Source organism: Heterodontus francisci, chromosome 2, assembly GCF_036365525.1.
Source record: "Heterodontus francisci isolate sHetFra1 chromosome 2, sHetFra1.hap1, whole genome shotgun sequence".
NCBI classification, from domain to species: Eukaryota; Metazoa; Chordata; class Chondrichthyes; order Heterodontiformes; family Heterodontidae; genus Heterodontus; species Heterodontus francisci.
The window spans coordinates 92,952,870-92,978,857 of NC_090372.1; the positions used below are offsets into that span (position 1 = coordinate 92,952,870).

General features: G+C 45.3%; 1 protein-coding gene across 1 annotated transcript in view; it reads right to left on the reverse strand.

Moving 5' to 3' along the window:
• The window catches only part of gpnmb (glycoprotein (transmembrane) nmb), a 78,564-nt gene that overhangs the window by 11,656 nt on the left and 40,920 nt on the right, over positions 1-25,988 (reverse strand). Inside the window, exons 6-8 of the mRNA XM_068050916.1 lie at positions 22,427-22,945; positions 16,109-16,234; positions 15,666-15,768 (exon numbers count right to left, since the gene is read on the reverse strand). Of these exons, the coding sequence (XP_067907017.1) occupies positions 15,666-15,768; positions 16,109-16,234; positions 22,427-22,945 (748 nt within the window). The remainder of the gene's footprint in view (positions 1-15,665; positions 15,769-16,108; positions 16,235-22,426; positions 22,946-25,988) is intronic.

A 25,988-nucleotide genomic window follows, 5' to 3' on the forward strand; every position in this document is an offset into this window, starting at 1 on the left:
AGGCCCTTCATGTCATGCTTCCAAGCATCCTTGAAGCAGAGCTTTGGATGCCCTACTGGTTGTCCAGCCCCAGCTACCTCACCATACAGAAGTTCCTTTGAGTATGCAACTGTCTTCTATCCTGTGGACATGTCTAATCCACCACAGCGCCTCTGTTTGATTTGAGCCAACACGCTTGGGAGCTCTGCCTTTGAGAGGACTGCCACATTTGTGGTTTTGTCCTGCCAGGATATACCCATAAAGCACTGCAGACAGCAAAGGTGGAAATTATTGATCTTCTTTTCCTGGTAGCTGTAAGTCACCCATATTTCACAGCCACGCAGCAAAGTGCTGTGAACACTGGCCTTATAAACTATCAGCTAGGTCCTAAGGGTCAGCTTGGTGTTATCCCATGTGCATTTTGCAAATCAGCCAAAAATGGTAGCTGCTTTCCCTATGCATGTATCGAGCTTTGCATCAAGGGACAGATTATCTGCTGATGGTGTTGAATGCCTTAGTGAGATCTATTAAAGTAAGGTAAAGGGGTATACTCTGTTCCCTAAACTTCTCTTGTAGCTGGCGTATGGAGAAGATCATATCCACAGTAAATCTGTCGGACTGTTACATTCCCATATCCTTGGCATTCCCCAAACTGCTGAAGAACCATCTGACACACAAACTTCAGCAGGACCAATAGCAAAGTTCAATGGTGGACTGCAATCCTGGTGTAACCGCTGGCATCATACTCCCACAGATTTTCACTATCTTTAAGTGCTTTGATGTGAAACCTATCCCACATTACAGAAAATATTTATTTGTATATTTTGCAATCTTAGCAAAGTGGAACCAGGAATGGTTAGTTGCCATTAAGATAAGTGCACAAGGCTACCAAGAGGTGATGGTGAGTCTCTGCGGTCTCTATATCATCTGCAGGACCTAAGAAGTGAAGCAGAAGAAGACCAAACATTTTCAGGAATTTAGCAAGTTAAGACCACTGACAGTACAATTTACCAGGTCAAAGGCCCATGCTTGGATGCTACAAAGTGTTACCCATCAATCTGCTGCACATTTGTTTCAGCTCTTTCATGACATGCATGCATACCCATACCTCAGCAGAGCACATCTTCTCATACAATGGTTAGGTCTCATCGAGAGTATTGTGTCTAATTCTGGACGCCACACTTTAAGGAGAATGTCAAGGCCTTGGAGAGGAGTTTTACCAGAATAGTACTGGGGATGAGGAACCTCAATTATGTGGAGGGACTAGAGAAGATGGGATTGATTTCCTTTTTTTTATTCTTTCATGGGATGTGGGCATTGCAGGTCAAGCCAGCAATTTTTGCCCATCCTTAATTGCCCTTGAACTGAGTGGCTTGCTAGGCCATTTCGAGGGCATGTAAGAGTCAACCACATTGCTGTGGATCTGGAGTCACATGTAGGCCAGACCAGGTAAGGACAGCAGATTTCCTTCCCTAACGGACATTAGTGAACCAGATGGGTTTTTACAACAATCGTTTCATGGCCATCATTTGACTAGCTTTAAATTCCAGATTTATTAATTGAATTCAAATTCCACCTTCTGCTGTGGTGGGATTCAAACCCACATCCCCAGAGCAATACCCGGGTCCCTGGGTTACTAGTCCACTGACAATACCAGTATGCCACCGCCTCCCCTCAATCGCCTCCTTGGATAAGGGAACATTAAGTGGAGATTTAATAGAGGTGTAGGAACTGATGAGGGCTTTTAAATGAGTAAATAAGAAGAAACTGCTTTCACTGGCAGGAGATGAATTTATTTTAATGCTGTGAGTTGTTATGATCTGGAATACAGTGTCTGAAGGTGGTGGAAGTAGATTCAATGGTAAATTTCAAAAGGGAATTGGATGTATACTTGAAAAGAAAAAAAATACAGGGCTATGGGCAAAGAGCAGGGGAGTGGGACTAATTGAATGGGTCTTTCAAAGAACCAGCACAGGTGCAACAGTCTGAATGGCCTCCTTCTGTGCTGTAAGATTCTAAGAAGTGATGGCAGATGCTAAACAGAGTCGTTGTGTCACAGAAAGGGGCCATTTGACCCGTCAAGTCCATGCCAGCTCTTTGTAGAGCAATCCAGTCAGCCCCATTCTATCCTGTAGCCCTGCAAGTTTATTTCCCTCAAGTGCCAATCCAATTTCCTTTGAAATTATTGATCGTCTCCACTTCCAGCAACCTCGTACATAGGCAATGAGTTCCAAGTCGTTAGCACTTGCTGCATAAAAGAAGTTCTTCCTCACGTCCCCCTTGTATCTCTTGCCCAAAACCTTAAATCTGTGTCTCCTAATCCTTGTACCACCAGCTAATGGGGACAGCTTTTCTTTTTCTACTCTAAGTCTTCTTCTTCTTCTCCTTCTTTGGCCTCCTTATCTCGAGAGACAATGGATAAGCGCCTGGAGGTGGTCAGTGGTTTGTGAAGCAGCGCCTGGAGTGGCTATAAAGGCCAATTCTAGAGTGACAGGCTCTTCCACAGGTGCTGCAGAGAAATTTGTTTGTCGGGGCTGTTACACAGTTGGCTCTCCCCTTGTGCCTCTGTCTTTTTTCCTGCCAACTACTAAGTCTCTTCGACTCGCCACACTTCAGACCCGTCTTTATGGCTGCCCGCCAGCTCTGGCGAACGCTGGCAACTGACTCCCACGACTTGTGATCAATGTCACAGGATTTCATGTCGCGTTTGCAGACGTCTTTAAAGCGGAGACATGGACGACCGGTGGGTCTGATACCAGTGGCGAGCTCGCTGTACAATGTGTCTTTGGGGATCCTGCCATCTTCCATGCGGCTCACATGGCCAAGCCATCTCAAGCGCCGCTGACTCAGTAGTGTGTATAAGCTGGGGATGTTGGCCGCCTCGAGGACTTCTGTGTTGGAGATACGGTCCTGCCACCTGATGCCAAGTATTCTCCGGAGGCAGCGAAGATGGAATGAATTGAGACGTCGCTCTTGGCTGACATACATTGTCCAGGCCTCGCTGCCATAGAGCAAGGTACTGAGGACACAGGCCTGATATACTCGGACTTTTGTGTTCCGTGTCAGTGCGCCATTTTCCCACACTCTCTTGGCCAGTCTGGACATAGCAGTGGAAGCCTTTCCCATGCGCTTGTTGATTTCTGCGTCTAGAGACAGGTTACTTGTGAAAGTTGAGCCTAGGTAGGTAAACTCTTGAACCACTTCCAGAGCGTGGTCGCCAATATTGATGGATGGAGCATTTCTGACGTCCTGCCCCATGATGTTTGATTTCTTGAGGCTGATGGTTAGGCCAAATTCATTGCAGGCAGCCGCAAACCTGTCGATGAGACTCTGCAGGCACTCTTCAGTGTGAGATGTTAATGCAGCATCGTCAGCAAAGAGGAGTTCCCTGATGAGGACTTTCCGTACTTTGGACTTCGCTCTTAGACGGGCAAGGTTGAACAACCTGCCCCCTGATCTTGTGTGGAGGAACATTCCTTCTTCAGAGGACTTCAGATACCCTAAGTAAATCTATCATAAGCTTGCGCTCCTCTGTCAGATCTTCCCTCACCTCCTTTAGAATCATAGAAAGTTTAAGGCTTAGAAAGAGGCCACTTGACCCATCGTGTCTGAGCCGGCCAAAAAACAATCCACCTATTCTAATCCCACCTTCCAGCATTTGGTCCGTAGCCCGGCAGTTTACAGCACTTGAGGTGCATATCCAGACTCCTTTTGAATGAGTTGAGGGTCTCTGGCTCAACTACCCTTTCAGGCAGTGAGTTCCAGATGCTCACCACCCTCTGGATGAAAAAGTTTTTCCTCATCTCCCCTCTAATTTTTCTACCAATCACTTTAAATCTATGCCCCCTCATCACTGACCTATCTGCTAAGGTGAATAGACCCTTCACCTCCACTCTATCCAGGCCCCTCAACATTTTGTACATTTCAATCAGATCTCCCCTCAGCCTTCTCTGTTCCAAGGAAAACAACCCAAGCCGATCCAATCCTTCCTCATAGCTACATTTTCCCAGTCCTGGCAACATCCTTGTAAATCTCCTCTGTGCCCTCTCTAGTGCAATTACATCCTTTCTGTAATGAGGTGACCTGAACTGCACACAGTACTCAACTTGTGGCCTAACCAATGAGTTATACAGTTACAGCATAACCTCCCTGCTCTTGTATTCTATACCTCGGCTAATAAAGGAAGGGATTCTATATGCCTCCTTAACCATCTTATTGACCTGTCCTGCTACCTTCAGTGACCTGTGGACATTCACTCCAAGGTCCCTCACTTCCTCTACACTTCTCAGTATTTTCCCATTATTCGTGTAATCCTTTGCCTTATTTGACCTCCCAAATGCATCACCCCACACATCTCCAAGTTGAATTCCATTTGTCACTTTTCTGCCCATCTGACCAGACCGTCAATATCTTCCTGCAGCCTACAGCTATCCTCCTCGTTATCTACCACATGGCCAATCTTTGTTTCATCCGCAAACATCTTGATCATGCCCCCTACATTTACATCCAAGTCGTTAGTATACACCATAAAAAGCAGGGGCCTGCAGCACTCAGCCTTTCAGTGCAGCAGCTTTTTCGGGAGCAGCGCGTGAGCGAGTGAGCAGCTGGGAAAGTCAGTTTGAAAGTAAATTTAATTTCCTTTTGTTTTTCGGCGGAGGCCAGGGGCCTGCTGGGTAAGTAAAACACTATATATTTGGGCGGTTTAAAATAACTTTCCTTTCAGTGCAGCAGCTTTTTCGGGAGCAGCGCGTGAGCGAGTGAGCAGCTGGGAAAGTCAGTTTGAAAGTAAATTTAATTTCCTTTTGTTTTTCGGCGGAGGCCAGGGGGCTGCTGGGTAAGTAAAACACTATATATTTGGGCGGTTTCTGAACCCGAGACACCACACTTGTAGTGTCTCCCACCCGCCCTCCTCCTCTAACCAAAAAAAAAGGACTCGGTGGGGTGTTTATAAGGTAAGGCTTTTTCGATTTCTCTGGTTTTATTGTGATTGGTAAAAACTTTTCGTTCCTTTTTCATTTAACTAAGTTTAAACTTAAGATTAAAAATGGCAGGAGATCTCAGACCCGTATCATGCTCCTCTTGCTCAATGTGGGAGCTCAGGGACATGGCTGATGACCCTGACTCCTTCACGTGCAGGAAGTGTGTCCAGCTGCAGCTCTTGTTGGACCGCATGACGGCTCTCGAGCTGCGGATGGACTCACTTTGGAGCATGCGCGATGCTGAGGAGGTCGTGGATAGCACGTTTAGTGAATTGGTCACACCGCAGATTAGGATTGCTGAGGGAGAAAGGGAATGGGTGACCAAAAGGCAGAGAAAGAGCAGGAAGGCAGCGCAGGAGTCCCCTGCGGTCATCTCCCTCCAAAACAAGTATACCGTTTTGGATACTGTTGAGGGAGATGGCTCACCAGGGGAAGGCTGCAGTAGCCAGGTCCATGGCACCGTGGCTGGCTCTGCTGCTCAGAAGGGAAGGAAAAAGAGTGGAAGGGCTATAGTCGTAGGGGATTCGATTGTAAGGGGAGTAGATAGGCGGTTCTGTGGTCGAAAACGAGGCTCCCGAATGGTATGTTGCCTCCCAGGTGCACGGGTCAGGGACGTCTCAGATCGGCTACAGAACATTCTAAAGGGGGAGGGTGAACAGCCAGTTGTCATTGTGCACATAGGCACTAATGATATAGGTAAAAAACGGGATGAGGTCCTACAAGCAGAGTTTAGGGAGTTAGGAGCCAAGTTAAAAAGTAGGACCTCAGAGGTAGTAATCTCAGGATTACTACCAGTGCCACATGATAGTCAGAGTAAAAATGAAAGAATAGTCAGGATGAATGCGTGGCTTGAGAGATGGTGCAGGAAGGAGGGGTTCAGATTTTTGGGACATTGGGACCGGTTCTGGGGGAGGTGGGACTATTACAAATTGGACGGTCTACACCTGGGCCGGACTGGAACCAATGTCCTTGGAGGTGCTTTTGCTAACGCTGTTGGGGAGGGTTTAAACTAATGTGGCAGGGGGATGGGAACCAATTGAGGTCAGTTGACAGTGAGGAGGTAGTAACAAAAGCCTGTAAGAAACTAGATAATGAAGTCAGTGTGACTAAGGGGAAGAGCAGGCAGGGAGCAGATGATGAATATAAAGGGACTGGTGGTCTGAGGTGCATTTGTTTTAATGCAAGAAGTGTAGTTGGTAAGGCAGATGAACTTAGGGCTTGGATTAGTACCTGGGAGTATGATGTTATTGCTATTACTGAGACTTGGTTGAGGGAAGGGCATGATTGGCAACTAAATATCCCAGGATATCGATGCTTCAGGCGGGATAGAGAGGGAGGTAAAAGGGGTGGAGGAGTTGCATTACTGGTCAAAGAGGATATCACAGCTGTGCTGAAGGAGGGCACTATGGAGGACTCGAGCAGTGAGGCAATATGGACAGAACTCAGAAATAGGAAGGGTGCGGTAACAATGTTGGGGCTGTACTACAGGCCTCCCAACAGCGAGCGTGAGATAGAGGTACAAATATGTAAACAGATTATGGAAAGATGTAGGAGCAACAGGGTGGTGGTGATAGGAGATTTTAATTTTCCCAACATTGACTGGGATTCGCTTAATGTTAGAGGTCCAGATGGAGCAGAATTTGTAAGGAGCATCCAGGAGGGTTTTCTAGAGCAGTATGTAAATAGTCCAACTCGGGAAGGGGCCATACTGGACCTGGTGTTGGGGAATGAGCCCGGCCAGGTTGTTGAAGTTTCAGTAGGGGACTACTTTGGGAATAGTGATCACAATTCCGTAAGCTTTAAAATACTCATGGACAAAGACGAGAGTGGTCCAAAACGAAGAGTACTAAATTGGGGGAAGGCCAACTATACCAAAATTCGGCAGGAGCTGGGACATGTAGATTGGGAGCAGCTGTTTGAAGGTAAATCCACATGTGATATGTGGGAGGCTTTTAAAGAGAGGTTGATTAGCGTGCAGGAGAGACATGTTCCTGTGAAAATGAGGGATAGAAATGGCAAGATTAGGGAACCATGGATGACAGGTGAAATTGTGAGACTAGCTAAGAGGAAAAAGGAAGCATACATAAGGTCTAGGCGGCTGATGAAAGACGAAGCTTTGAAAGAATATCGGGAATGTAGGACCAATCTGAAACGAGGAATTAAGAGGGCTAAAAGGGGTCATGAAATATCTTTAGCAAACAGGGTTAAGGAAAATCCCAAAGCCTTTTATTCATATATAAGGAGAAAGAGGGTATCCAGAGAAAGGATTGGCCCACTAAAGGACAAAGGAGGAATGTTATGCTTGGACTCAGAGAAAATAGGTGAGATTCTAAACGAGTACTTTGCATCGGTATTCACCGAGGAGAGGGACATGACGGATGTTGAGGTTAGGAACAGATGTTTGATTACTCTAGGTCAAGTCGGCATAAGGAGGGAGGAAGTGTTGGGTATTCTAAAGGGCATTAAGGTGGACAAGTCCCCAGGTCCGGATGGGATCTATCCCAGGTTACTGAAGGAAGCGAGAGAGGAAATAGCTGGGGCCTTAACAGATATCTTTGCAGCATCCTTAAACACGGGTGAGGTCCCGGAGGACTGGAGAATTGCTAATGTTGTCCCCTTGTTTAAGAAGGGTAGCAGGGATAATCCAGGTAATTATAGACCGGTGAGCCTGACGTCAGTGGTAGGGAAGCTGCTGGAGAAGATACTGAGGGATAGGATCTATTCCCATTTGGAAGAAAATGGGCTCATCAGTGATAGGCAACATGGTTTTGTGCAGGGAAGGTCATGTCTTACCAACTTAATAGAATTCTTTGAGGAAGTGACAAAGTTGATTGATGACGGAAGGGCTGTCGATGTCATATACATGGACTTCAGTAAGGCGTTTGATAAGGTTCCCCATGGCAGGCTGATGGAGAAAGTGAAGGCGCTTGGGGTCCAAGGTGTACTAGCTAGATGGATAAAGAACTGGCTGGGCAACAGGAGACAGAGAGTAGCAGTAGAAGGGAGTTTCTCAAAATGGAGACGTGTGACCAGTGGTGTTCCACAGGGATCCGTGCTGGGACCACTGTTGTTTGTGATATACATTAATGATTTGGAGGAAAGTATAGGTGGACTGATTAGCAAATTTGCAGACGACACTAAGATTGGTGGAGTAGCAGATAGTGAAGGGGACTGTCAGAGAATACAGCAGAATATAGATAGATTAGAGAGTTGGGCAGAGAAATGGCAGATGGAGTTCAATCAGGGCAAATGCGAGGTGATGCATTTTGGAAGATCCAATTCAAGAGTGAACTATACAGTAAATGGAAAAGTCCTGGGGAAAATTGATGTCCAGAGAGATTTGGGTGTTCAGGTCCACTGTTCCCTGAAGGTGGCAACGCAGGTAAATAGAGTGGTCAAGAAGGCATACGGCATGCTTTCCTTCATCGGACGGGGCATTGAGTACAAGAGTTGGCAGGTCATGTTACAGTTGTATAGGACTTTGGTTCGGCCACATTTGGAATACTGCGTACAGTTCTGGTCGCCACATTATCAAAAGGATGTGGATGCTTTGGAGAGGGTGCAGAGGAGGTTCACCAGGATGTTGCCTGGTATGGAGGGCGCTAGCTATGAAGAGAGGTTGAGTAGATTAGGATTATTTTCATTAGAAAGACGGAGGTTGAGGGGGGACCTGATTGAGGTGCACAAAATCATGAGAGGTATAGACAGGGTGGATAGCAAGAAGCTTTTTCCCAGAGTGGGGGTTTCAATTACTAGAGGACACGAGTTCAAAGTGAAAGGGGAAAAGTTTAGGGGGGATATGCGTGGAAAGTTCTTTACGCAGAGGGTGGTGGGCACCTGGAACGCATTGCCAGCGAAGGTGGTAGATGCGGGCACGATGGAGTCTTTTAAGATGTATCTGGACAGATACATGAATGGGCAGGAAGAAAAGAGATACAGAAGCTTAGAAAATAGGCGACATGTTTAGAGAGAGGATCTGGATCGGCGCAGGCTTGGAGGGCCGAAGGGCCTGTTCCTGTGCTGTAATTATCTTTGTTCTTTGTTCTTTGTTCTTTGAATGCCACTGGAAACAGGGGCAGCACAGTGGCGCAGTGGTTAGCACCGCAGCCTCACAGCTCCAGGGACCCAGGTTCGATTCTGGGTACTGCCTGTGTGGAGTTTGCAAGTTCTCCCTGTGTCTGCGTGGGTTTCCTCCGGGTGCTCCGGTTTCCTCCCACATGCCAAAGACTTGCAGGTTGATAGGTTAATTGGCCATTATAAAATTGCCCCTAGTATAGGTAGGTCGTAGGGAATTAGAAGGACAGGTGGGGATGTAGTAGGAATCTGGGATTAGTGTAGGATTAGTATAAATGGGTGGTTGATGGTCGGCACAGACTCGGTGGGCCGAAGGGCCTGTTTCAGTGCTGTATCTCTAAACTAAACTTAAAGCCCTCCAGTCGCTAAAACACCCGTCAACAATTACCCTTTGTTTCCTGTCACTGAGCCAATTTTGTATCCACCTTGCTGCATTTCCCTGGATCCCATTGGATTTTATTTTTTTAACCAGTCTGCTATGTTGGACTTTGTCAAAAGCCTTGCTAAAATCCATGTAGACCACATCAATTGCACTACCCTCATCTATCTTCCTTGTTACTTCTTCAAAAAATCCGATCTAGTTGGTCAATCAAGATCTTCCCTTAACAAATCCTTGGTGAGTATCCTTGATTAACTTGTACCTTTCTAAGTGACAGTTTATCCTGTCTCTCAGAATAGATTCCAATAATTTGCCCACTACTGAGGTTTGACTGACTGGTTTGTAATTATTCTGTCCATCTCTCGCTCGCTTTTTAAACAGAGGTGCAATTTTAGCAATTCTCCAATCCTCCGGCACCACACCTGTATCCAGTGAGGACTGGAAAATGATGGTCGGACCCTCTGCTATTTCTTCTCTTGCTTCTTTTAACAGCCTAGGATACATTTCATCCAGCCCTGGTGATTTATCAACTTTCAAGGATGTTAATCCCATTAATACTTCCTCTCTCCCTATGTTTATCACATCTAATACTTCAAATTTTTCCTCCTTAACTACAATATCTGCATCGTCCCCCTCTTTTGTGAAGACAGATGCAAAATATTCATTAAGAACCAGACCAATATCTTCCACTCCTACACATAGGTTACCTTTTTGGTCTTTTATGGGCCCTACTCTCTCCTTAGTTATCCTATTACTCTTAATGTATTGATAAAACATCTTTGGGGTCACCTTGATTTTGCTTGCCGATATTCTTTCATGCCCTCTCTTTGCTTTCCTAATTTCCTTTTTGATTTCACCCCCCCCCCTCCCCCCAACCCCCCCCACCTTTCTATACTCCTCTCGGCTTTCTCTAGTATTGAGTTCTCAGTTGCGGACATAAGCTTTCCTTTTCTGCCTTATCTTACCCTGTAGGCTCCTTGACATCCATGGGGCTCTAGATTTGGCCGCCTCACCATTTTTATTTGTGGGAACTGTTTACCCTGAACCCCTTGAATCTCCTCTTTGAATGCCTCCCACTATTCTGACACTGATTTACCTTCAAGTAGCTGTTTCCAGTCCACATTCGCTCAATCACTCCTCAGTTTAATAAAATTGGCCTTGCCCCAATTGAGAACTCTAACTCCTGTTCTATCTCTGTCCTTTTCCATAATTATTTTAAAACTGACTGAATTATGATCACTACCACCAAAATGCTCTCCCACTGCCACTCCTTCCACCTGCCCATCTTCATTTCCTAAAACTAAGTCTAAAACTGCACCCTCTCTTGTTGGACTTGCTACATACTGGGCCAAAAAAAGTTCTCCTGAATGCACCTCAAGAATTCTGCTCCCTCAATTCCTTTCACGCTAAAGCTATCCCAGTTTATATTGGGGTAGTTAAAATCCCCTACTATTACTGCCCAATTGTTCTTGCACTTCTCAGTGATTTGCCTACATATCTGCTCTTCTATCTCCCTCTGTCTGTTTGGGGGTCTATAGTACACTCCCAGCAGTGTGATTGCCCCTTTTTTGTTCCTTAGCTCAATCCATAATGCCTCATTTGATGAACCTTCCAACATATCATCCCTCCTCACAGCTGTAATAGTTTCCTTGACCAAAATTGCCACTCCCCCTCCTTTCTTATCCCCCTCCCTATCATGTCTAAAAATCCTGTAACCAGGAACGTTGAGCTGCCATTCCTACCCCTCCTTAAACCATGTTTCTGTAATAGCTGTGATATCATAGTGCCACGTGTCTATCTGTGCCCTCAGCTCATCTGCTTTATTTGCTATACTCCTTGCATTGAAATAGATACCCTTGAGCACCGCCAAACTTTTTTTATTTTCTAACCCTTGTTTCCTTTGTCTTCCAGACTCATCCATTAATTTTCCACCTTCCATTTTAATTTCTGATTTTGTCCCAGCTGAGTCTATGTTCAAATCCCCATCCCCCTGCCAAATTAGTTTAAACCCTCCCCAATAGCACTAACAAAACATCCCGCAGGGAACTCAGTCCCGGTTCTGTTCAGGTGCAACCCGTCCGGCCTGTACAGGTCCCATCTCCCCCAGGGCCGGTCCCAATGTCCCAGGAATCTGAAGCCCTTCCTCCTGCAACATCTTTCCAGCCACGCATTCATCTGTCTTATCCTTCTATTTCTACACTCACTTGTGCGTGGCACTGGGAGTAATCCAGAGATTACTACTTTTGAAGTCCTGCTTGCTAATTTCTGACCTAGCTCCCTAAATTCTGACTGCAGGACCAGATCCTTCTTTCTACTTATGTCGTTGGTTCCGATGTGGACCACGAATGCTGGCTGTTCACCCTCCCCCTTCAGGATGCTCTGCGGCCGCTCAATTACATCCTTGACCCTGGCACCAGGGAGACAACACACCATCCTGGATTCACGTCTGCAGCCACAGAAACGCCTGTCTGTTCCCCTGACTATTGAATCACCTATCACTATGGCTCTTCCAGTCTTCCCTGTACCCCACTGTGCAGCTGAGCCACCCGTGGTGTCATGGACTTGGCTTTGGCTGCACTCCCCAGGTGAAGCATCACTTTCCTCAGTATTCAGAACTGAATACCTGTTGGAGGATGAGATGCACTCAGGGGTCTCCTGCACTACCTGTCTGCTTCTTTTTGATTGTCTGGTGGTCACCCATTCCCTCTCTCCCTGCATACTCTTAAGCTGTGGGGTGACCATATCTATAAACGTGCTATCCACATAGCTCTCATCCTCATGAATGCACTGCAGTGCTGCTCAAGTTCCAAAATCCGGAGCTCAAGCTGCTTCAATTGATGACACTTGCTGCACAACTGTTTCGCCAGGGACATAGATGGCACAGTGGTTAGCATTGCAGCCTTACAGCTCCAGTGACCTGGGTTCAGTTCTGGCTACTACCTGTGTGGAGTTTGCAAGTTCTCTCTGTGACTGCATGGGTTGCTTCTGGGTGCTCTGGTTTCCTCCCACATGCCAAAGACTTGCGGGTTGATAGCTAAATTGGCTATTGTAAAAATAAAAATTGCCCCGAGTGTAGGTAGGTGGTAGGAGAATTGAGGGAAGGTGGGGATATGAGAGGGAAAAATAGGATTAATGTAGGATTGGTATAAATGGGTGGTTGATGGTCAGCATGGACTTAGTGGGCCAAAGGGCTTGTTTTGGTGCTGTATCTCTCCATGACTCTATACGGGAAGCATCCTCCAAGAAAAGCAACCCCAGCTTCTCCAAATGAATCTTATAGCTAAGTTCCCTCATCCCTGGAATCATTCTGGTAAATCTCCTCTGCATCCTCTCAAGGACCCTCACATCCTTCCTAACGTGTGGTGACCAGGACAGGATGCAATACTCTAGTTGTGGCCTAATCAGAGCTTTATAAAGGTTCAGCATAACTGCCCTGCTTTTGTACTCAATGCCTCTATTTATGAATCTGCCCATGTTTGGATGAATGTATTCAAATGATAAGTTAGTGAGAGGATGCATCACTTAATTTGTACCATAGCAACGCTGTGTATCAGGAGCACCATCACCTTCCTGGGGTTGAATTTTCAGTGCCTCCTGAAGACGGAAAGGAAGGCAGTGGGGCCCCGAAAATGCCAACACCCAGTTGATTTCAAGGCGCCGATCCCAGTGCTGCCAATAATGAGCAGCGCAGGTGGAGGGAGGGACAGAAATCCTGCTCTCCCTCCAATTGAGGCCAATTAACACAATTTATAAGCTTGTTAATTGTTTGTCAGAGGCTGACTTTTTAATTTTTAAAGAGGCAGACAATCTACCTGTGCTTTCAGAAACAGACCAGCTGAAGGCAGGCAGGTAAAGAGTGAGGAGCCAGTCATGGCTGCCACAGGGCATCCCCAGACCCCATAAGAGAATCAGCAGGGCAAAAGGGGACTGGGCAGTTGGTAAGTGGGTGTCCTTGGCACAGCACATATGGCAGGGAGACTGGGCACTCAGCATCCAAGCTTTGGACAGAGTCAGCACTCCCCTGGCATCGCTGGGGCATAAGAGCAGGGGGCAGGGCTGCCAAGGACAATTGGGCAGCTACCTGCCCAGAAGGAAGGCTCCAGTTGGCATTAGGGGCACAACTTTCAGATTTTGGGTACAGTGGGGATGAGGGGCAACACCCTCTGCAGGAAAAGCAAAATCCTGGTCTTTAGGAAGGCACAGGAGTGGAAAGAAAGGCAGGAAGGCAACGGAGGCCAAACCCTCAACATAGGATCTACTGCTGAAGATGGAGCGACCTGGAGATGACCAAGAACCAGTGCTGCAAGAGATTGCATCTTTCTAGGCAGATAGCAACATATATCTGTGCCCTCATCACCAAAGACCTCGCACCTCACAGCATTGGGCACCATGCCCTGCCAGTGGCTGTCAAAACCACTGTGGCCTTGAACTTCTTTGTTTCTGGCTCCTTCCAAGAATCAGTTGTGGACCATAATGGCATCTCAAAAACAGCTGCACACCACTGCTCCTCCCTGGTCACTGATGCCCTCTTCACCAGAGCTGATCAGCACACTCATTTAACGATAGACATGTCCTCACAGGGACAGAAGGCACTGGGTGTCGCCTCCATCACTGGATTCCCCCAGGTGCAGGGCATCACCAATTCCACCCATTTGGCCACCAAGGCACCCAGTGACCTGCAAGTGAGATCCACCAACAGGAAAGGCTTCCACTTCCTCAACAACCGCAGATCTCTCCCTCAGGACAACCAGCAGCCTCCGCAATGGCTGCCGTGGGGTGTCAAAATGAGTCCTACACTTCACCTGACCCACTACCATTCCTGCCCCACTAGCTCTAAGTGGACAGGAAACCTGCCCGTATATCAATTAAAGGCTCACCCCCTGAAAATCTGAACCATAATCAGTTTCCCACCAGAGGCAAGTTTCTGATCCAAAAACAGCTCCTTTTCCCCACCTCCGTGGTGAAAATTCAGTCCCTGGTGTCCAGTGTTGCTAAGGCAGCATTTTAAAGTGCCATTTTGCCTGGTGTATTTGAAGACTGATCAATCACACTACACAAAGCAGGAGTTTTCAAAAAAATTATTTCCTGCAAGTGGCACTGCCCAGCATATCACAATGTGCCATTTCCTCCCCACCCCACCTGAGTAGAGTGACCTGGCAGCAATGCAAGTATCACAGGAAACCCCCATTAACCTGTTAATTAACCTGATCCCAGAAATTCAATGAGGTGGGTGGGCAGAGTGAAGTGGGTGGAGAGATCCTGCCCAATCACATTCCCAACTGTAACCCCAGCACAGAGGTGAATCTAAGCCCATGTATTGGTGTTGTAGTTTGACTGAATTTATGTTCTAACCTGGTTTTGAATTCTTGGGAATAATTTTAACCCCCCAAAATAGGTGGGTTAGGGGGTCAGGTGAGATGTAAAAATGTCAAAAATCCTAAACCTGATCCCAGCCTGTCTACTTCTAGGTTTAACCGAGGAAGGGGGCAGGCAACCAACCTTCCCCCAGAAGGCAGGCTGTCCATTTAAATATAAGGCCGGAAGCCTCACATGTAACATGCATTACCCGGGACTTTTCTCCCGGGGATCAAAACCACCCCCTGCACCCCATCCACCCCTCACCACCACCCCCCCACAACCACCCCAACTGAAGTCAGGAACTGGACCCAACTCACTAGCAGCTGCAGGCTCCCTGTCTGTTCTGGAGTACTCCCCACCAGATGGGAGCCAAGACTGTCAATTAGTCTGGTTTCCGGGTGGGAATTCTGTTTTTTTAAATAAAATGACACTTCTTTTGGAGTTAAAACTCCACAGAATACACTTCTGGATTTTCCATCTGAAACTTCGCCCCCTGCTCAGAGAACTCGCCTCTGTCAATATAGGGGCTTTTGTCGCATGGTCATACAAAAGTCTATCCTTGGAAAGGAAAGCAGCCAAAAAATACAAATGCAACTTTTTTTGTCAGTGTTCTTGGATAATGCCACTCAGAATTGAAAGGAGAAGAAATTCTTTCACTCAGACGGTTGTGAATCTTTGGAATTCTGTACCCCAGAGGGCTGTCATTGAGCTTATTCAAGGCTGAGATTGATAGATTTTTGGGCACCAGGGAGATCAAATGATATGGGGATCAGGTGGGAAAATGCAATTGCTGTAGAAGATCAGCCATAATTGTATTGAATGGCGGAGTAGCCTCGATGGGCCATAGGGCCTATTCCTGTTCCTATTTCTTATGTTCTTATAAAGCAGCAACCTACCTGCCCTTGCATGTGACAACAAAATTCACCATGGAGTTCTGTTGAAGTTCTGTGGAGATCTGAATACTGGTCGTCTCTACAATGCTGACTCCAACAATTCCATCTAACAAGGAAGAATAATTAAAATTTCTTGTTTGTACTGATATTAACACTTTGGAGACATTTTTACTCTTGAGTTATTATAAATTCTTTTTAATTTGCTGATTTAGCTGTGGCACAATGTCACTCACTGATACAATACAGATATAAACTAAGATTGTGCAGTCAGTTTCGTGGAACAGTGTTCAAGTAGTCAGGACAGGTTAAAATATTTTAAGGTTACAGATACCGATAGCACTGGAAGATTTTATTAACGTCGTTGCTCATTCAGCAAATTAGTGAGCTCATCCGGGTTCTCAAATAGGACATTTGAGCTAAACTCAATTTTTGATAATATTACCTACCTACAACTGTGATGTTTGTTTCAAAGTAGCCATATCTGTAGAGGTTACAGGCTAACCCGGAGGCCTTTCTCATCTCCGACTGCAGTGGACTGTTTGTACCACTTGTATTAACAATTGTTGAGGAATCTGGGGAGGAAATAAAAATGATGAGCATAAATGCTACATATGAAGGGCAAGCATATTTTTAAAAACATTATAGGTATTGGCTGCAGAGAGATCTTGGGGGAGATTGTAACTCCTCTGCCTGTATGAAATAGGGCAATAGCAGAGTTTAAAATGGAGGTGGTGGACTTTCTGGCCTGTTCCTGTGCAGCCGCCATTGTCCCCAGAGCCTTGCACTGGGCAGCTGACGCACCCACCTGAATCATGTGGAAACCTCATTAATCTTTGCCATTTGGGGTCCTATGTATGTCATAGGGCATTTTAACTGCCTAAAAGGTGGAGAGCCCACTGTGGTCACTCTGCTCAATAGAACACCTTACTTTGTGTATGAGTCTCAATTTTGTGTACATGGGACTTCTGCTTTTTATAGATATATAGAGTCTTGCCTTTTTTATATGGGGACCTTGCTATAGATAGAATTACATGCAATATATAGCACAGAAACAGGCTATTTTGCCCAACTGGCCCATGCCAGTGTTTGAGCTCCACACAAGCCTCCTCCCACCACACTTCATCTAACACTATCAACTATTCTCCTATTCCTTTCTCCCTCATATGTTTATCCGACTTTCCCTTAAAGAATTTAAGCTATTCAACGCAACTACTCCTTGTGGTAATAAGTTTCCCATACTACTCACTTGCTGGATAAAGAAGTTTCTCCTGAATTCACGATTGGGTTTATTAGTGATTAGTCTCCCCCACAAGTGGTAAAACCTTCTCTATGTCTACCCTATCAAATGCTTTTACAACCTTAAAGACCTCTATTAGGGCACTGCTCAGCTTTATCATTTGTGTGGGCATGGGGACTCACATTATGTGGCCAACTCACATGTGTCTGGCCAAGTCACAAAGGTTGAATATCCTTAATTTAACTCATTAACTCTTACATAGGGAATATAGAAACATGAGTAGGTCATTTAGCCCCTGGAGCCTGTTCTGCCGTTCAGTGAGATCATAGCTGACCTGCGACCTAACTCCATATACCTGCCTTTGCCCCATATCACTTAATACCTTTGGCAAACAAAAATCTATCAATCTCTGTTTTAAAATTTACAATTGATCTAGCATCAATTGCCATTTGCAGAAGAGAATTCCAAAATTCTACCACCCTTTTCATGAAGAAGTGTTTCTTAATTTCACTCCTGAAAGGTCTGGTTCTAATTTTTAGCCTATGCCCCCATAAGACTCCATAATTAGCGGAACTATTTTTCTCTCCGTACCCTGCCTGTATCCCTCAATATCTTGAAAACTGTGATCAAATCATCCCTTAACAGTCTAAATTCCAGGGAATACAACTTTAGTTTGTTTAATCTTTCCTCGTAGCTTAACCCTTGGAGTCCAGGTAACATTCTAGTAAACCTATACTGCACTCCCTCCAAGGCCAATATAATCTTCCTAAGTTCTGGTGCCCAGAACGGCTTGCAGTACTCAAGGTATGGACTAACCAGGGCTTTGCATAGCTGAAGCATGATTTTTATCTCCTTGTTTCCTAGTCCTCTAAATATAAAGGCCAGAATTCCATTAGACTTTTCAATTATTTGCTGTACCTGCTCATGACATTTTAATGGTCTATGTACCTGGACCCCCAAGTCGTTTTCAACTTCCACTGTTTCTAGCTTTTCACCATTTAAAAAGTACTCTGTTCTATCCTTTTTAGGTCCAAAGTGGATGAACTCACATTTGCCTACATTGAAATCCATTTTCCATAGTTTTGTCCATTCACTTAACCTATCAATATCTCTTGGTAATTTTACACTTCCAACTACACTGCTTACAATGCTGCCTATCTTTGTGTCATTGGCAAATTTGGATATGTGGCTTTCTATCTCATCATCTAGGTCATTAGTAGATACAGTAAGGCCCCAACACAGATCCTTGTGGGTTACCACTATGCCAATTAGAGTGGGATACCACTATGCCAATTAGAGTGCCTGCCCATTATTCCTACTCTCTGTCTCCTTCTGCTCAGCCAATTTCCTCAGTTAATAATTTGCCTTCAATTCTGTGAGCTTCAACTTTAGCTCACAGTCTCTTATGAGGGACTTCATCAAATGCCTTCTGGAAGTCCATATTATTAACATCCATAGACATTCCCCTGTTCACTAATTTAGTCTCATTTTCAAAACATGCAGCCAGATTACTCAGACATGACCTACCCTTTATATATCCATGCTGGCTCTCTTTGATCAGCTGAAACTATTCCTTAATCATAGGCTCGAGACTTTTCCTGACACTAGATGTTAGGCTGACTGTTCTATAGTTCCCTGGCTTCCATTGTCATCTTTCTTAAACAGAATGGCATGTGCAATTTTCCAATTTGAAGGAACAATTCCCAAGTCAAGCGAACTTTTTAAAATTATAGCTCGGGCATCTGCAATGTTCTCACCTACTTCCTTTAAAACCCTGGAATGGAAACTATCTGATCCTGGGGATTTGTCACTCTTTAGTACTAATATTTTCTTCATGACTGTTATTTTGTTTATGTTAATTTTAGTAAGTCCCTGTTCCTGATTTAATATTAGTTTCCTTGGGATTTCCAGCATACTGACCTCTTCCTCTACTGTATTTACTGATGCAAAGTAATTATTCAGCATGTCCGCCATTTCCTTATTTTCATTGACAATATCACCATTATCAGTTTTCAAGGTGTCCACATTGTGATATAATTGTAAGAAATTTTTGTGTTGATTTATACATCCCTTGCAAGTTACCTTTTCATACTTCCTTTTAGTAGCTCTGTTTTATCACCTTTTGCTGTTCTTTGTATCCAATCCATTTGCCAGGATCTGTACTATTTTCGCATTTTTGTGTCCTATTTCTTCCAGTTTTATGCTGTCTCTTACCTCTTTAGTTGTCCACGGCTGTCTTTTTTGGCAAGTAGAACTCTTGCCCCTAAGGGGTATAAACTGGTTCTGTATCATTATTTTTTTGAAGACCTCCCAATTATCTTCTGTAGTTTTATCCATTAACAGACTTTCCCAGTTTACTGTGGAAAATCTCTGTCTTATCCCGATGAAGTTAGCCTTGCCTAAATCTAGAATCTTAGCAGCTGTTTCGCATTTCTCCCTTTCAAACATTACATTTATCTTGATCATATTATGATCGCTAATAGATAAATGTTAGTGCACCATTAGGCTGTTAACTTAATCTGGCTCATTACTCATTAATAAATCTAATATGACATTCTCCCTTATTGGTTCTAGAAAATATTGCTGCAGAAACTATCCAGGACACATGGGCGGCACAGTGGCGCAGTGGTTAGCACTGCAGCCTCACAGCTCCAGTGACCTGGGTTTGGTTCTGGGTACTGCCTGTGTGGAGTTTGCAAGTTCTCCCTGTGACCGCGTGGGTTTCCGCCGGGTGCTCCGGTTTCCTCCCACAGCGAAAGACCTGCTAGTTGATAGTTGATAGGCCATTGTAAATTGCCCCTAATGTAAGTAGGTGGTAGGAGAATGGTGGGGATGTGGTATGGAATATGGGATTAATGTAGGATTAGTATAAATGGGTGGTTATTGGTCAGCACAGACTCAGTGGGCTGAAGGGCCTGTTTCAGTGCTGTATCTCTCTATGACACAATCAAGAATTCAATATCTTTCTGCTTGTTCTAATCTATAATGAAAGTTAAAATCCCCCATTAAAAACACCCTGCCTTTGCTACATGCTTCTCTAATCTGCATTTATGCAATCTAACACTCCACAACTTCCACTAGAGTTTTCTATTTCTTAATTCTACCCATAAAGTCTCCACCACCTGCATACCTCTCAATATATCCTCTCTTCCCATGGAAGTGATTTTATCCTTAATCACTACAGCTTCTTCTTTCCCTCAACATGTTCCCGGTCTTTCCTGTAGACCTTATAATTTCCCCTGTCTTACCTGGTAGACCTTCTTTGTGACAGTAGTCAATATTCCTAACTCTTGACTACTACATACCACTCCTTGTTTTGTTCAGTCCTATTAACACACTCACTTATCTTCCCATTTCCAATTCTAGCAAATGGTCTACACTTGAAAGTTGGTCTGACCTTTCTGCTTTCAGATGTTGATCAGTCTGCTGTGCATTACCAGCATTTTCTATTTTTATTTAAGAGAAAGTTGAATTTTTGCTTCCAGTGCTTCCTCATTCCTCCCTCCCTGGTCACTTACTGGAGTCCATTGCACAAGATGTAGTGGTTGTAGTTTCTTGAGTTCTTGGGAGGAGAGTTGGTTTCACTAATGCAGAAGCAACAGAAGCAACTGGAGGTGGTACAGTGCTAACTTCAAAGAAAACAAGGTTAGGAGGGAAAACAAGCCTCAAATTGAATATAAGTATTGTCATATATAAGAAGGGATGGGGATAGAAGGAAGGAGAAATGGAGAGCGAAGAAAGGAGAGATGGGAGATAAGGAAGGAGAGATGGAAGGATTGGAAGTAGTTGAGTAGGGGAAGGAGGGGAGAAGTGAAAGAGATGTGGGAGAATGGGAGGGAATGAGGATAGAAGGGGAGAAGAGGCTGAACGGGAATTTTTAAATGACCAGATCCAATTTGAACTATGCACTCAACCCCTCTATCTACCCCTCACATCCTCTCCACTCCCCCTCTTGCTCCCTTTGCTTCCTCCTGTTCCGCCTTCATCTTCCCCCTCCTCTTTTCACAAATCTTTCTTTCCCATCTCCTTCTTCCCCTCCTTCCTGTCTCTTCTCGTTCCATCTCTCTTTTGCCTCCTCTTTTTCCCTTCCTCTTGTCCCAATTCCTCTCCCCAACTCTTTCTACCCCTCCGCACCACGTTTTCCTCCCCTCCTCCCTTGCCTCCCAAAATCCTGTTCACTTCCCCACCTCTCCCTCTGCCTCTCATCCCTACTCCTTGCCACCTCCTTCTCTCTTCCCCTATTTCCTTCTCCATCTCCTCTAATCCACATCCTTCTCCCCTCCTTTCCTTCATCCCTCCCATGCCTCTTCATGTCTTTCCATCACCACACCTACTCCTCATGTCCTTCTCTCCACCCTGTTTCTCCCCTACCCTATCTTCACTTCCTCATTCCCACCTCCCATTCTTCCTCTCTTCATCTTCCATTATATCTGTCCTTATTTTAGGGCGGCACAGTGGCGCAGTGGTTAGCACCGCAGCCTCACAGCTCCAGGGTCCCGGGTTTGATTCTGGGCACTGCCTGTGTGGAGTTTGCAAGTTCTCCCTGTGATCGCATGGGTTTCCGCCAGGTGCTCCGGTTTCCTCCCACAGCCAAAGACTTGCAGGTTGATAGGTAAATTGGCCATTATAAATTGCCCCTAGTGGTGGTAGGGAATATAGGGATTACTGTAGGGTTAGTATAAATGGGTGGTTGTTGGTCGGCACAGACTTGGTGGGCCGAAGGGCCTGTTACAGTGCTGTATCTCTAAGTAAGTAACTCCCTTTCTTTTCTCCTCCCTCTCCATCCTCCTCCTCTTTCAATTATTTCCTTTCATTTCTACATGTAATTATAATTCCCTATGTACAACACCATGGGAAATTGACTAGCAAGATAATATTAAAAAAACTAATGTTTGCACTTCTTTTTGACTTACCATTATACATTTCTATGTCCACATTTATATTAGAAACTGTCTATGTAAACCTATCACATTGGAATTACATTCTACTGCCAGTGGTGACGCTGCAGTTCCTTCCCAAGTGGACACATGAATTGATAACAGAAACATAAAAAGGACAGAATTCATGATTTGAAAATGGGGACAGAATTAAATCTGCATGCTCAGTTCCAATTATCCCCCATTGTCTAACCCTGTTTTACCTGAAGACTACACTTGGTCTTGACTCACCATGTATAATACTGTTGGAATCAAGATAGGTAAGTACATGCAAGTATCATAAATGGTTGATAATATTTGGAATTTTCTGATCTCGGGGTGAATTTCACAATTGTCCGTCATAACTTTGGCAGAATGCCGGAGAAATGGTGTAAATGCTGTTTACACAGTTTTTCCAAGACTTCTGTGGTTCACCCTCCAAAGTTACAAAGGACCAGCAGGAGAATCCCTACCAAAATTCATCCCCTTTAACTGGTATCTAGAAAGTTAGATGAAATTTTAATTCTGAATTCCAAAGAATTTTATCAAATGTTTGCATTATTCCATTATGGTACTACGTTGATTATTGTCAGAAAATAAATCACAAATACCAATTGTAGGATCTGCATTGGTAGTAGGGCTCAGTTTAGTTGTAGAGCTCTGTTCCGTCGTGGTGCTCTGTTCGGTCGTGGTGCTCTGTTCGGTCGTGGTGCTCTGTTCGGTCGTGGTGCTCTGTTCGGTCGTGGTGTTCTGTTCGGTCGTGGTGCTCGGTTCGGTCGTGGTGCTCCGTTCGGTCGTGGTGCTCCGTTCGGTCGTGGTGCTCATTTCAGTCGTAGGGCTCACTGTGGTTGGTATAATAGAGCCACAAGAAACTGGTATGATTGCTTCAACGGTCAGCTTAGGACTGAAATGCCCTGTCCTAGTATAGTTGTGAAGAGCAGTTGGACTTTTTGATAAAGACTCATGATCATCACCAAACTTCCAATGATAGGATATGGTGGCATTTTTCAGATAATGGCTGGGATCATGAATTTTAACATCAAAGACAACATTTAAGCCCTTTATATAGACATTATCAGTGGTATTGCGATTGTTTTTTTGTGAAATCTGCACATACGTTGGAATACGATCTGGAAAAAAATCATAAAATATATTACAAAGTCACATATCCACTGTGAATTTAAGATTCATAAGAATATTTGTTTTGTGACAATCAATAATATTTAGAATGGAGATTCCATTCGGCTATGCACAGTGATTTTAGCTGCCAACACTCTTAATTCTTGACCTTTTAGACTTGTCAAAGGTTTAAATGAGCTGAAATGCCTTGTGAGGCTTCCCAAAACTATCAGAATTTTGCCTTGTTATTGCGGCAGTCTCTAATTATTCCTGTTCCTTTCATTTCATTTACATGCAAATTTCGCTCACCTTTAAGGGGTAATTTTGACATAGTGTGACAGTGTAAAACAGGTATTTTACATCTGCCCAATTTTTATTTCCATTGACTTCGACAAAAATAAAAATTGGGAGATATATAAAACAAGATGAGGTGAGAGCGACTGCCCTTGACATCAAAGCAGCATTTGACCAAGCGTGGCATCAAGGAACTCCAGAAAAATTGAACTCAATGGGAATCAGGGAGACAACTCTCCACTGGTTGAAGTCATAGCTAGCACAAAGAAAAGTAGTTGTGGTTGTTGAGGGCAATCATTTCAGCCCCAAGTATTGCTGCTGGTGTTCCTCAGGGCAATGTCCCAGGCCCAACTACTTTCAGTTGCTTCATTAAAGACTGTCCCTCCATCATAAGCTTAGACGTGGGAATGTTCGCTGAGTGTTAAGTTCCATTTGTAACTCCTCAGATAATGAGGCAGTTCATGCCCGCATGCAATAAGACCTGGGCAACATTGAAGCTTAGGCTGATAAGTAACATTCACGCCACAAAAGTGCCAGGCAATGACCATCTCCAACAAGAGAGAACCAAAACACCTCTCCTCAACACTCAATAGCATTAACATTGCTGAGCCCCACCATCAACATACTGGGGGTCACTGTTGACCAGAAATCTAATTGCACCAGACATATAAATACTGTGACTTATAATCTGTGACTTTTCTAATATTTGTCAGTTCCGAAGAAGGGTCACTGACCCGAAACGTTAACTCTGCTTCTCTTTCCACAGATGCTGCCAGACCTGCTGAGTGAATCCAGCATTTCTTGTTTTTGTTTCAGATTTCCAGCATCCGCAGTATTTTGCTTTTATTTTAGTGTTTAATTCACTGCCACTTCTCTTCCAGGAATGCCTACCTTGAAGAAGTTCTGCTCTTCTCTCCGACGGGATTTTCGTTTGTCTCTTTTACCTTGTTCACCTTCATTGCTTTCTATTTCCCTCCTGGTGTTTGATAAGGTATCTACCAAAACCCGTTTTCACAGCCACATCTCCTTCCTCAGTGACTGTCTCCGGCTCCGACTGATTCCACGTGGATTCCAACTGCAGTTTCACCCATCATGCTTTGAAACCACCCAGGATCACAGGTATCTCCGAGAAATACAACGTTCCTCGGACTGCTACTCTCGCCGCATCCTGAGATCCACACTCAGTGCTATGCGCCGCCATATGCACACACTGGACCTCTCTCTCCAGCAGCACCGTCTCACCTTATCTCAAATTTGTTCTACTCCGCAGTTTCATCTCATCTTACGTCTCATCCGACGCATTAACAAAAAACTTTTTTTCTTCCTTTCAGGTGTTAAGGAACGCAAGCTCCAGCAGCTGATGGGGACTAATGCCCCTCCAGATCCTCCTTCCGCTTCACTTCCCTCTGACCCCACCCCTTCTGATCTGACCCCTTGCCGTGTATTCACTATACCCTCTGACCTCCCCCTCTCTGATGCTGAGCGTTCTGTACTCAGCAAAGGTCTCAGTTTTATCCCCTTACGCCCCCACCTCAATGAATTTCGCGCTCGGCATGACGTTGAGCTCTTCTTCCGTCGCCTCCGCCTCCGGGCTCACTTCTTCGACCAGGAGTCCTCCCCCCGACCAGCAGACCCATTCACCCGCCTCCAGCATTCTCCCTCTACCTGGACCCCTCACCCTGGCCTCTTACCCGCTCTTGATCTCTTCATTGAAAACTGTCGGCGAGACATTGGTCGTCTCAATTTCTCTGCCCCCCTCACTCACTCTAACCTGTCCCCCTCTGAACTTGAGGCACTCCGTTCTCTCAGGTCTAACCCCGACATGGTCATCAAACCTGCAGACAAGGGTGGTGCTGTTGTTGTATGGCGTACCGACCTCTACCTTGCAGAAGCTCAACGCCAACTCACAGACACCTCTTCCTACCTCCCTCTGGACCATGACCCCACCACCGAACATCAAGCCACCGTCCAAAGGACTGTCACTGACCTCATCTCCTCTGGAGATCTTCCCTCTACAGCTTCCAACCTCATAGTCCCGCAACCCCGGACAGCCCGCTTCTACCTCCTTCCCAAAATCCACAAACAGGACTGTCCCGGCAGACCCATTGTGTCAGCCTGCTCCTGCCCAACTGAACTTATTTCTTCCTATCTAGACTCTCTCTTTTCTCCGCTGGTCCAGTCTCTTCCCACCTACATCCGTGACTCTTCTGACGCCCTACGTCATTTTGACAATTTCCAGTTTCCTGGTCCCAACCGCCTCCTCTTCACTATGGACGTCCAATCGCTCTACACCTCCATCCCCCACCAGGATGGTTTGAGGGCTCTCCGCTTCTTCCTGGAACAGAGGCCCAACCAGTCCCCATCCACCAACACCCTCCTCCGCCTGGCTGAACTTGTTCTCACATTGAACAACTTCTCCTTCAACTCCATGCATTTCCTTCAAGTAAAAGGTGTCGCTATGGGTACCCGCATGGGTCCTAGTTATGCCTGTCTTTTTGTGGGATATGTCGAGCATTCTTTGTTCCAGTCCTACTCAGGCCCCCTCCCCCAACTCTTTTTCCGGTACATTGATGACTGTATCGGTGCCGTTTCCTGCTCCCGCCCTGAACTAGAAAACTTTATCAACTTTGCTTCCAATTTCCACCCTTCTCTCACCTTTACATGGTCCATCTCTGACACTTCCCTTCCCTTCCTCGACTTCTCTGTCTCCATCTCTGGGGATAGGTTGTCTACCAATATCCATTATAAGCCCACTGACTC